Source organism: Entelurus aequoreus, linkage group LG06, assembly GCF_033978785.1.
Source record: "Entelurus aequoreus isolate RoL-2023_Sb linkage group LG06, RoL_Eaeq_v1.1, whole genome shotgun sequence".
Taxonomy (NCBI): Eukaryota; Metazoa; Chordata; class Actinopteri; order Syngnathiformes; family Syngnathidae; genus Entelurus; species Entelurus aequoreus.
In genome coordinates, this window is record NC_084736.1 from 3960719 (window position 1) to 3973488 (window position 12770).

General features: G+C 34.0%; 1 protein-coding gene across 1 annotated transcript in view; it reads left to right on the plus strand.

Moving 5' to 3' along the window:
• The first annotated feature begins 5615 nt into the window (after positions 1-5615).
• The window catches only part of ppap2d (phosphatidic acid phosphatase type 2D), an 83603-nt gene continuing 76448 nt past the window's right edge, over positions 5616-12770 (plus strand). The window contains 1 exon segment of the mRNA XM_062049354.1: positions 5616-6093. Coding sequence (XP_061905338.1) covers positions 5898-6093 — 196 coding nt within the window. The 5' untranslated portion in view covers positions 5616-5897.

Below are 12770 nucleotides of genomic sequence, written 5' to 3' on the forward strand. Positions count from 1 at the left end.
TATTGGTAATTAAAGAGTTGGACAATATCGGATATCGGCAAAAAGCCATTATCGGACATCCCTAGTGTACATACATGAAGGTGTGTGTTGCTGAGCCAGACCTGGACATTATCTGGACTGGACCTGGTTTTAAGAACCCTTTCAACAATCTCATTTCATTGACAAGCTGGTCTGGTGAAGATAATGTCCTTTATTTAAAAAACAAAAACAACATTTTCTTAAACAAAAAAGAAACTAAAATAAAATAAAAACAGTTACATAGACACTTGTAATGAATGAAAATGAGTAAAATTAAGGGAGGAGGGAGGGTTTTTGGGTTGGTGCTCTAACTGTATGTGTATCTTGTGTTTTTTATGTTCAATTTAATAATACAAAAATTTAAAAAACAGTATTTAATATCCTTTAATTCACAACTCTCTCCAAAGATTATTAAAGTTTTGATTGACTGGTGCAGGGAGTGTCGGGGTGCCTAATTAGTAGTTCCTCTCATGAGTAATGTACACTTTGTTTGTGCTGCCATCAATCAATGAACGCTGTGTTGTAGGTCAGTGGGAATCGAACACGTCAGCTCCAGATTGACTTTTACATATTGATCTTTTTTTTTTTTGCACATGTCATTATTTTTTTCAACGATTGACATGTTGAATGTAACAAAACATTGCACTAGTGTTGTCCCGATACCAATATTTTGGTACCGGTACCAAAATGTATGTCGATACTTTTCCAAATTAAGGGGACCACAAAAAATGTCATTGTTGGCTTTATTGTAATAAAAAAAAATGTTAGTGTACATGAAACATATGTTTATTATTGTCATTTAGTGCTTAAATAAAATAGACAACTTGTCTTTTAGTAGTAAGTAAACAAACAAAGACTCCTAATTAGTCTGCAGTAACATATTGTGTCATTTATACACTTATTATTTTGTACACATTATGAGGGACAAACTGTAAAAATTCATTATTAATCTACTTGTTCATTTACTGTTAAAATCTGCTTATTTTCTCTTTTAACATGTTCTATCTACACTTCTGTTAAAATGTAATAATCACTTATTCTTCTCTTCTTTGATACTTGACATTAGTTTTGGATGATACCACACATTTAGGTATGGATGCGATACCAAGTAGTTACAGGATCATACATTGGTCATATTCAAAGTCCTCATGTGTCCAGGGACATATTTACAGACTTTATAAACATAATATGAATTTTTTTAAAAATCTATTAAAAAACTTAACTTTTTCTTTAAAAAAAAGTTTTTTAAAAATATAAGAACACATTTTAAAAAACACCTTTTTAGTCCATCTTCATGCAACCAGAAGTAGCTTCTCTTAACCTGTAACCTGTAATGGTTTTTTAATTTTTTTTTACTATAATTATTAGGGATGTCCTAATAAATGCGTTAAAATGTAATATCGGAAATTATCGGTATCGTTTTTTTTATTATCGGTATCGTTTTTTTTTTTATTATTTAAAAAAAAAAATTAAATCAACATAAAAAACACAAGATACACTTACAATTAATGCACCAACCCAAAAAACCTCCTCATTCACACAAAAGGGTTGTTTCTTTCTGTTATTAATATTCTGCTTCCTACATTATATATCAATATATATCAATACAGTCTGCAAGGGATACAGTCCGTAAGCACACATGATTGTGTGTGCTGCTGGTCCACTAATAGTACTAACCTTTAACAGTTAATGTTACTCATTTTCATTCATTGCTAGTTTCTATGTAACTGTTTTTATATTGTTTTACTTTCTTTTTTATTCAAGAAAACGTTTTTAATTTATTTATCTTATTTTATTTTATAATTTTTTTTAAAAAGTACCTTATCTTCACCATACCTGGTTGTCCAAATTAGACATAATAATGTGTTAATTCCACGACTGTATATATAGGTTGATATCGGTATCGGTTGATATCGGTATCGGTAATTAAAGAGTTGCACAATATCGGAATATCGGATATCGGCAAAAAGCCATTATCGGACATCCCTAATAATTATTTTACCCAATACACATTCTGAGAATGGTTTGAATTGAGAATCTATTCTGAATGGAATCGTCACCCCAGGAATCGGATCGGATCGAATCATTAGATGCCAAGAAGATTCACACCCCATCATAGCACTGATTTTATTGTCATGACCCCAACGGAGAGCAGAATATAAATAAGAATAACAACAAAAAGAGCACTTAAAAAAGGAGTGAGGAAAACAAAAATAAGTAAGTATTCACACTGAAGGTGTGAGCAACAGAAGTCTGAGCCACAGGGATTGAGAAGCGTGAGTGGAGCCAAAGCAGAGGAGATGTCCACGACTGGAAGGATGAACCATCAGGAATCTACTGGCGCCGAGTGAAGGGACTGGAGAGCTTAAGAAGTCAGGAGGAAGTGAGTATCAGGCGACTACGCCCCGTGACCCACAAACCAGGCACTGCAACAAAAAGAAGTCATGACCAATTTTTTTGGAGTAAATTGAGCTTGTTTATGCTTGAAAATGAATTAATTCAATCTATAATATGTAGAATAAGCTTTAAATTATATATATATATTACACAAATATGCAATAGAGTAAAGTTGCAAACTTTGTTGCAAAGAAAACTAATGTAAATGTTTTATCATGTTTTGCCTACTATCGATTACCATGAAAATTAATGGAAATAACTCAAGTATGCGATGTAGGCTATTTTTGTTCCTTTTTGACTGTACTTAAATGTATAATAAACTGTATTTACATTATTCACTTGTGAATAATATAAATACAGTCTATTATACAGCATTATTCACATGTGAATAATGCTGTATAATAGACTGTATTTATATTATTCACATGTGAATAATGCTGTATAATAGACTGTATTTATGTTATTCACATGTGAATAATGCTGTATAATAGACTGTATTTATATTATTCACATGTGCATAATGCTGTATAATAGACTGTATTTATATTATTCACATGTGCATAATGCTGTATAATAGACTATATTATTCACATGTGAATAATTCTGTATAATAGACTGTATTTATATTATTCACATGGGGACGGCGTGGCGAAGTTGGTAGAGTGGCTGTGCCCGCAATCGGAAGGTTGCTGGTTACTGGGGTTCAATCCCCACCTTCTACCATCCTAGTCACGTCCGTTGTGTCCTTGGGCAAGACACTTCACCCTTGCTCCTGATGGCTGCTGGTTAGCGCCTTGCATGGCAGCTCCCGCCATCAGTGTGTGAATGTGTGGGTGAATGTGGAAATACTGTCAAAGCGCTTTGAGTACCTTGAAGGTAGAAAAGCGCTATACAAGTACAACCCATTTATCATTTATTTACATGTGAATAATACTGTATAATAAACTGTATTTACATTATTCACATGTGAATAATGCTGTATAATAGACGATATTTACATTATTTACATGTGAATAATGCTGTATAATAGACTGTATTTATATTATTCACATGTGAATAATACTGTATAATAAACTGTATTTATATTATTCACATGTGAATAATACTGTATAATAAACTGTATTTACATTATTCACATGTGAATAATGCTGTATAATAGACGATATTTACATTATTCACATGTGAATAATGCTGTATAATAGACTGTATTTATATTAGTCACATGTGAATAATGCTGTATAATAGACCGTATTTATATTATTCACATGTGCATAATGCTGTATAATAGACTGTATTTATATTATTCACATGTGAATAATGCTGTATAATAGACTATATTATTCACATGTGAATAATTCTGTATAATAGACTGTATTTATATTATTCACATGTGAATAATACTGTATAATAAACTGTATTTACATTATTCACATGTGAATAATGCTGTATAATAGACGATATTTACATTATTTACATGTGAATAATGCTGTATAATAGACTGTATTTATATTATTCACATGTGAATAATACTGTATAATAAACTGTATTTATATTATTCACATGTGAATAATACTGGATAATAAACTGTATTTACATTATTCACATGTGAATAATGCTGTATAATAGACGATATTTACATTATTCACATGTGAATAATGCTGTATAATAAACTGTATTTACATTATTCACATGTGAATAATGCTGTATAATAGACTGTATTTATATTATTCACATGTGAATAATGCTGTATAATAAACTGTATTTACATTATTCACATGTGAATAATGCTGTATAATAGACTGTATTTATATTATTCACATGTGAATAATTCTGTATAATAGACTGTATTTATATTATTCACATGTGAATAATACTGTATAATAAACTGTATTTACATTATTCACATGTGAATAATGCTGTATAATAGACGATATTTACATTATTTACATGTGAATAATGCTGTATAATAGACTGTATTTATATTATTCACATGTGAATAATACTGTATAATAAACTGTATTTATATTATTCACATGTGAATAATACTGGATAATAAACTGTATTTACATTATTCACATGTGAATAATGCTGTATAATAGACTGTATTTATATTATTCACATGTGAATAATGCTGTATAATAAACTGTATTTACATTATTCACATGTGAATAATGCTGTATATTAGACTGTATTTATATTATTCACATGTGAATAATTCTGTATAATAGACTGTATTTATATTATTCACATGTGAATAATACTGTATAATAAACTGTATTTACATTATTCACATGTGAATAATGCTGTATAATAGACGATATTTACATTATTTACATGTGAATAATGCTGTATAATAGACTGTATTTATATTATTCACATGTGAATAATACTGTATAATAAACTGTATTTATATTATTCACATGTGAATAATACTGGATAATAAACTGTATTTACATTATTCACATGTGAATAATGCTGTATAATAGACGATATTTACATTATTTACATGTGAATAATGCTGTATAATAGACTGTATTTATATTATTCACATGTGAATAATACTGTATAATAAACTGTATTTATATTATTCACATGTGAATAATACTGTATAATAGACTGTATTTATATTATTCACATGTGAATAATGCTGTATAATAAACTGTATTTACATTATTCACATGTGAATAATGCTGTATAATAGACTGTATTTATATTATTCACATGTGAATAATGCTGTATAATAAACTGTATTTACATTATTCACATGTGAATAATGCTGTATAATAGACTGTATTTATATTATTCACGTGTAAAAAATACCTAAGTTTTTATGGTTTATTGTGAGCGAACTGTAGTGCTGAATTCCCCCCAGGGATCAATAAAGTACTTTCTATTCTATTTTCACTGAAATATAGTCCACTTTTTTCCATTTTGTGACCAAAATTGGGTTTGGTTTTTCTGAAAGTAAACAAAGTGGCTCTTCCCACGTCATCGAGTTTTTCTCAAGCGGTAAATAAATGGATGGACGTTGCAAAAATGTTTGAAGTAAAGCTAGCTACAACACCGGAAGTACAACGCTTGGCGCACCGAAATAAGGCCTCACTGCTGCTCCACCGGAAGCACGCGTGGGACTTTACTTTGACAAGTAGAAGGAGGCAAGGCAAGTAAAACCAAACAAGTTTTGCCTCCGGTGAGTTTGACACAGTCTAGCAGGACGAGTTGAGAAGTGAAGCGCACTTCGGGTTTTTTTTTTGTGAGTTTACCGACTTCCAGCTCTCCTACCGGGACGCTCGCCCACCGCATGCCGGCCAAACTGCACTGACCGGCGGCTGGCTCACTTGCTCGCGTCTCGCTGTTAAAAGTTTTCTCTTAAAAACATGGATTTCTGGCACCGATGGACGGACTGATATAAGACAAGAAACCCGCTTCTGGCACTTGGAAATAAGACTTTTTTTTTTTTTTTGTGGTCGAAGAGAGGCGACATGCAGAAGTTTAATGCCCGCGGGAGCAGCGCTCTGCCCCGGATCACTGACAGCGAGGGGGCCGCGGAGGGCAAGGAGAACGGGGCTGGGAAACACTTCCTCGGCCAGGCTGGGGACGAGGAGGAGGAGGAGGAGAGCTCCATCGGCACCAAGAGGAAGATGCTCGTCGGTCTGGATGTAATATGCTTGTGTGTCGGTAAGGCTGCCATTGATACTTCATTGCCCACTTGGCGGGACCGTGACGTGAAATATACACTCAGTCACACACTAGAGGGACGAGTTTTAGTCATGATGGAGAGGCTGATGCACACTTGTTTCACCCGGTGACCCTTGCCCACATTTCCCGGGAAAAGAACGCGGGAATGGGGATGAAAACATTGTGTTGCTCAGGCACGTCATTTAACATTGTGTTGCTCAGGCACGTCATTTAACATTGTGTTGCTCAGGCACGTCATTTAACATTGTGTTGCTCAGGCACGTCATTTAACATTGTGTTGCTCAGGCACGTCATTTAACATTGTGTTGCTCAGGCACGTCATTTAACATTGTGTTGCTCAGGCACGTCATTTAACATTGTGTTGCTCAGGCACATCATTTAACATTGTGTTGCTCAGGCACATCATTTAACATTGTGTTGCTCAGGCACGTCATTTAACATTGTGTTGCTCAGGCACGTCATTTAACATTGTGTTGCTCAGGCACATCATTTAACATTGTGTTGCTCAGGCACATCATTTAACATTGTGTTCCTCAGGCACATCATTTAACATTGTGTTGCTCAGGCACGTCATTTAACATTGTGTTGCTCAGGCACGTCATTTAACATTGTGTTGCTCAGGCACATCATTTAACATTGTGTTGCTCAGGCACATCATTTAACATTGTGTTGCTCAGGCACATCATTTAACATTGTGTTGCTCAGGCACATCATTTAACATTGTGTTGCTCAGGCACGTCATTTAACATTGTGTTGCTCAGGCACGTCATTTAACATTGTGTTGCTCAGGCACGTCATTTAACATTGTGTTGCTCAGGCACATCATTTAACATTGTGTTCCTCAGGCACATCATTTAACATTGTGTTGCTCAGGCACGCCATTTAACATTGTGTTGCTCAGGCACATCATTCAACATTGTGTTCCTCAGGCACATCATTTAACATTGTGTTGCTCAGGCACGTCATTTAACATTGTGTTGCTCAGGCACGTCATTTAACATTGTGTTGCTCAGGCACATCATTTAACATTGTGTTGCTCAGGCACATCATTTAACATTGTGTTGCTCAGGCACGTCATTTAACATTGTGTTGCTCAGGCACGTCATTTAACATTGTGTTGCTCAGGCACGTCATTTAACATTGTGTTGCTCAGGCACATCATTTAACATTGTGTTGCTCAGGCACATCATTTAACATTGTGTTGCTCAGGCACGTCATTTAACATTGTGTTGCTCAGGCACATCATTTAACATTGTGTTGCTCAGGCACATCATTTAACATTGTGTTGCTCAGGCACGTCATTTAACATTGTGTTGCTCAGGCACGTCATTTAACATTGTGTTGCTCAGGCACGTCATTTAACATTGTGTTGCTCAGGCACGTCATTTAACATTGTGTTGCTCAGGCACATCATTTAACATTGTGTTGCTCAGGCACGTCATTTAACATTGTGTTGCTCAGGCACGTCATTTAACATTGTGTTGCTCAGGCACATCATTTAACATTGTGTTGCTCAGGCACATCATTTAACATTGTGTTGCTCAGGCACGTCATTTAACATTGTGTTGCTCAGGCACGTCATTTAACATTGTGTTGCTCAGGCACATCATTTAACATTGTGTTGCTCAGGCACATCATTTAACATTGTGTTGCTCAGGCACGTCATTTAACATTGTGTTGCTCAGGCACATCATTTAACATTGTGTTGCTCAGGCACATCATTCAACATTGTGTTGCTCAGGCACATCATTTAACATTGTGTTGCTCAGGCACGTCATTTAACATTGTGTTGCTCAGGCACGTCATTTAACATTGTGTTGCTCAGGCACATCATTTAACATTGTGTTGCTCAGGCACATCATTTAACATTGTGTTGCTCAGGCACGTCATTTAACATTGTGTTGCTCAGGCACGTCATTTAACATTGTGTTGCTCAGGCACGTCATTTAACATTGTGTTGCTCAGGCACATCATTTAACATTGTGTTGCTCAGGCACATCATTTAACATTGTGTTGTTCAGGCACATCATTTAACATTGTGTTGCTCAGGCACATCATTTAACATTGTGTTGCTCAGGCACGTCATTTAACATTGTGTTGCTCAGGCACGTCATTTAACATTGTGTTGCTCAGGCACGTCATTTAACATTGTGTTGCTCAGGCACGTCATTTAACATTGTGTTGCTCAGGCACGTCATTTAACATTGTGTTGCTCAGGCACGTCATTTAACATTGTGTTGTTCAGGCACATCATTTAACATTGTGTTGCTCGGGCACATCATTTAACATTGTGTTGTTCAGGCACATCATTTAACATTGTGTTGCTCAGGCACATCATTTATAGTCCTTAGCTAGCAGGCTGCACAATTGTATAAACAACAAACAAAAAGAAACCAAAACCAGAACTCAGGAGTGTAATAAGCTCTCGATAAACTCTCATTTTGCGATGTTGAAGTCCAACAGCTGATTACCACAACCTGCTACCACTTAATGAAATGTACAATGTCATACTCGGCTGTAGTTCCTGGCTACCGGTGCATTTATTTCTGTTTCTAAAGCGGCGCACGTCCGACTTCCCGCAACAAATGTGTTCCTACTCCCTCAATCAAACACGAGTGTATCCTAATCACGGCAGATTTGGTAACAGACAACAAAGACGACTATTTTTGGACAAATGAGGATTGACAACCTTCTGTTTTTGAAGCTGAATATACAGAGGATGACCTACTGCTTATAGATGCCAGCACGAAGAAGAGGCTTAAAACGTCGGCCAAACGGAAATGAGTTGGTTTAGTTCACCTCAGGACCCGAAACCAGACCTGGGCAAATGAAGACCGGGGGGCCACATGGGGCCCGTTACGCTTTTCAATCTGGCCCGCCGGACATTCCCTAATCATTTTTTTTTTTAAATCTTTAAGATGTAAAGTGTAGCTGCCATTATGATGTCACTCATGTTTTATAATCACCTTCAACTATACTAAGTCTTTACATGCTTGGAATCTGCATCATATACTAGTTACTATGCTCGTCTAATTAGTTACTATGTCATCTAATTAGTTACTATGCTCATCTAATTAGTTACTATGTCATCTAATTAGTTACTATGCTCATCTAATTAGTTACTATGTCATCTAATTAGTTACTATGCTCATCTAATTAGTTACTATGCTCATTTAATGAGTTACTATGCTCATCTAATTAGTTACTATGCTCATCTAATTAGTTACTATGTCATCTAATTAGTTACTATGCTCATCTAATTAGTTACTATGGTCATCTAATGAGTTACTATGCTCATCTAATTAGTTACTATGATCATCTAGTTAGTTACTTTGGTCATCTAATTAGTTGCTATGGTCATGTAATTAGTTACTATGGTCATCTAATTAGTTACTATGGTCATCTAATTAGTTACTATGGTCATGTAATTAGTTACTATGGTCATCTAATTACTTACTATGGTCATGTAATTAATTACTATGGTCATGTAATTAGTTACTATGGTCATCTAATTAGTTACTATGATTATCTAATTAGTTGCTATGGTCATCTATTTAGTTACTATGGTCATCTAATTAGTTACTATGGTCATGTAATTAGTTACTATGGTAATCTAATTAGTTACTATGGTCATGTAATTAGTTACTATGGTCATCTAATTAGTTACTATGGTCATGTAATTAGTTACTATGGTCATCTAATTAGTTACTATGAGTATCTAATTAGTTGCTATGGTCATGTAATTAGTTACTATGGTCATGTAATTAGTTACTATGGTCATCTAATTAGCTACTATGGTAATGTAATTAGTTACTATGGTGATGTAATTAGTTACTATGGTAATGTAAGTCCCAGCAGCTCAGACGAGGCACCAAGCAGTGTGGGTGGGGAGTGTTTCCACAGAGTGAAATGTGGGTGTCAGGGACAGACGTGGAAGGAGATTATTACAAGAAAGTTGTAAAGCTTAGTGATATATCACATATATCACATTGTAGGTGGGTTTATTTACCATTCATGTTCATATTTCGCTGTTTGTTGCATTTTTGTTGAAAATATGCGAATGGAGATATGTTGTCAATATTCAGTGTTTTATCCCTCATAGTTAATATTGTAACATTCTTTATTTTCATGTACATTCTGGGAGTCTCATTCTGTAAAAAAAAAAAAGTAAAATTTCATTCTGTTTTTGAAGGCGGTGTCATAACATTTTTAGCTCTCAATCAGACATTATTGTGAGGTTTTGTATTAGTGTTCATAAAAATCAGACACATTTGTTTTTCTCCCTAAATTTGGCCCCCGAGTTGGTTTAGTTCACCTCAAGGGTTAGGGTTAGGGTTAATACAGTCTATTATATACAGCATTATTCACATGTGGATAATATAAATACAGTCTATTATACAGCATTATTCACATGTGAATAATATAAATACAGTCTGTTATACAGCATTATTCACATGTGAATAATATAAATATAGTCTATTATTATGCAGTATTATTCACATGTGAATAATATAAATACAGTATATTATACAGCATTATTCACATGTGAATAATATAAATACAGTTTATCATACAGCATTATTCACATGTGGATAATATAAATACAGTCTATTATACAGTATTATTTACATGTGAATAATATAAATACAGTCTATTATACAGCATTATTCACATGTAATAATATAAATACAGTCTATTTTACAGCATTATTCACGTGTGAATAATATAAATACAGTCTATTTTACAGCATTATTCACATGTGAATAATGTAAATACAGTCTATTATACAGCATTATTCACATGTGAATAATGTAAATACAGTCTATTATACAGCATTATTCACATGTAATAATATAAATACAGTCTATTATACACCATTATTCACATGTGAATAACGTAAATACAGTCTATTATACAGCATTATTCACATGTAATAATATAAATACAGTCTATTATACAGCATTATTCACATGTGAATAATGTAAATACAGTCTATTATACAGCATCATTCACATGTGAATAATATAAATACAGTCTATTATACAGCATTATTCACATGTAATAATATAAATACAGTCTATTATACAGCATTATTCACATGTGAATAACATAAATACAGTCTATTATACAGCCTTATTCACATGTGAATAATATAAATACAGTCTATAAAAGTGCATTATTCACATGTGAATGATATAAATATAGTCTATTATTATACAGTATTATTCACATGTGAATAATATAAATACAGTCTATTATACAGCATTATTCACATGTGAATAATATAAATACAGTCTATTATACAGCATTATTCACATGTGAATAATATAAATACAGTCTATAAAACTGCATTATTCACATGTGAATAACATAAATACAGTCTATTATACAGCATTATTCACATGTGAATAATATAAATACAGTCTATAAAACTGCATTATTCACATGTGAATAACATAAATACAGTCTATTATACAGCATTATTCACATATGAATAATATAAATACAGTCTATAAAACTGCATTATTCACATGTGAATAACATAAATATAGTCTATTATACAGCATTATTCACATGTGAATAATATAAATACAGTCTATTATACAGCATTATTCACATGTGAATAATATAAATATAGTCTATTATTATGCAGTATTATTCACATGTGAATAATATAAATACAGTCTATTATACAGCATTATTCACATGTGAATAATATAAATACAGTTTATCATACAGCATTATTCACATGTGGATAATATAAATACAGTCTATTATACAGTATTATTTACATGTGAATAATATAAATACAGTCTATTATACAGCATTATTCACATGTGAATAATATAAATACAGTCTATTATACATTTTAGTACAGTCAAAAAGGAACACATGCTTTATACATCAACTCAAGTCTAAGTGAAAAACCGCATTACAGCAAAGAATACAAAAACAATTGCAAGCAGATTAAAAGTGAATTGATGAATGTATTACATGTAAAACTAATGATATAATAGTTTAAATAGGTGATTATGTAAAAAGGGTGTTGTCACAACTGTCATGAAGTGGTTAAGCTGCTGGTCCAGGTTGTGGGCGCTCGGCCAGGAAGTAAAACTGAATATTTTCCAGGCTGACAATCACTTGTGATATATTTGCTGACAAGTGCGGGGGAAACGAAGGAAACACGTAGAAAACATCACATCGTGTTTATCGGAGCCACGATCCAAACGGTCCACAGAAGATAGAAGTCTAACCCGTCTAGGCGGACTGACGGGTCTGATTATAATTCGACGGTTAAACCTGAAGTGTACTCGACTTTATTGTCGAACCGCAGATGTTTTGTTTCTTCTGGCAAACATTGAGCGTTTCCTCCGTCAACACGACGGAGGAAACGGACTAAGAATACCACTCGGACCTGGAAGAGCGTCTTATCCCCCGCAGACCTGATCCTGCAGACCTGATCCTGCAGACCTGATCCTGCAGACCTGATCCTGCAGACCTGATCCTGCAGCACACCCGTTCAGCTTCTAGCTGGAAGCGGATGTGGAGTCAGATGTTATTGTGAGCCAGACACAAGCTGCTCAAAGCTCAAGACTTTATACTCAACTTGCAGTTTTTAGGGCTTCTACTCACATTGCAATAGTCAACTTCAAACC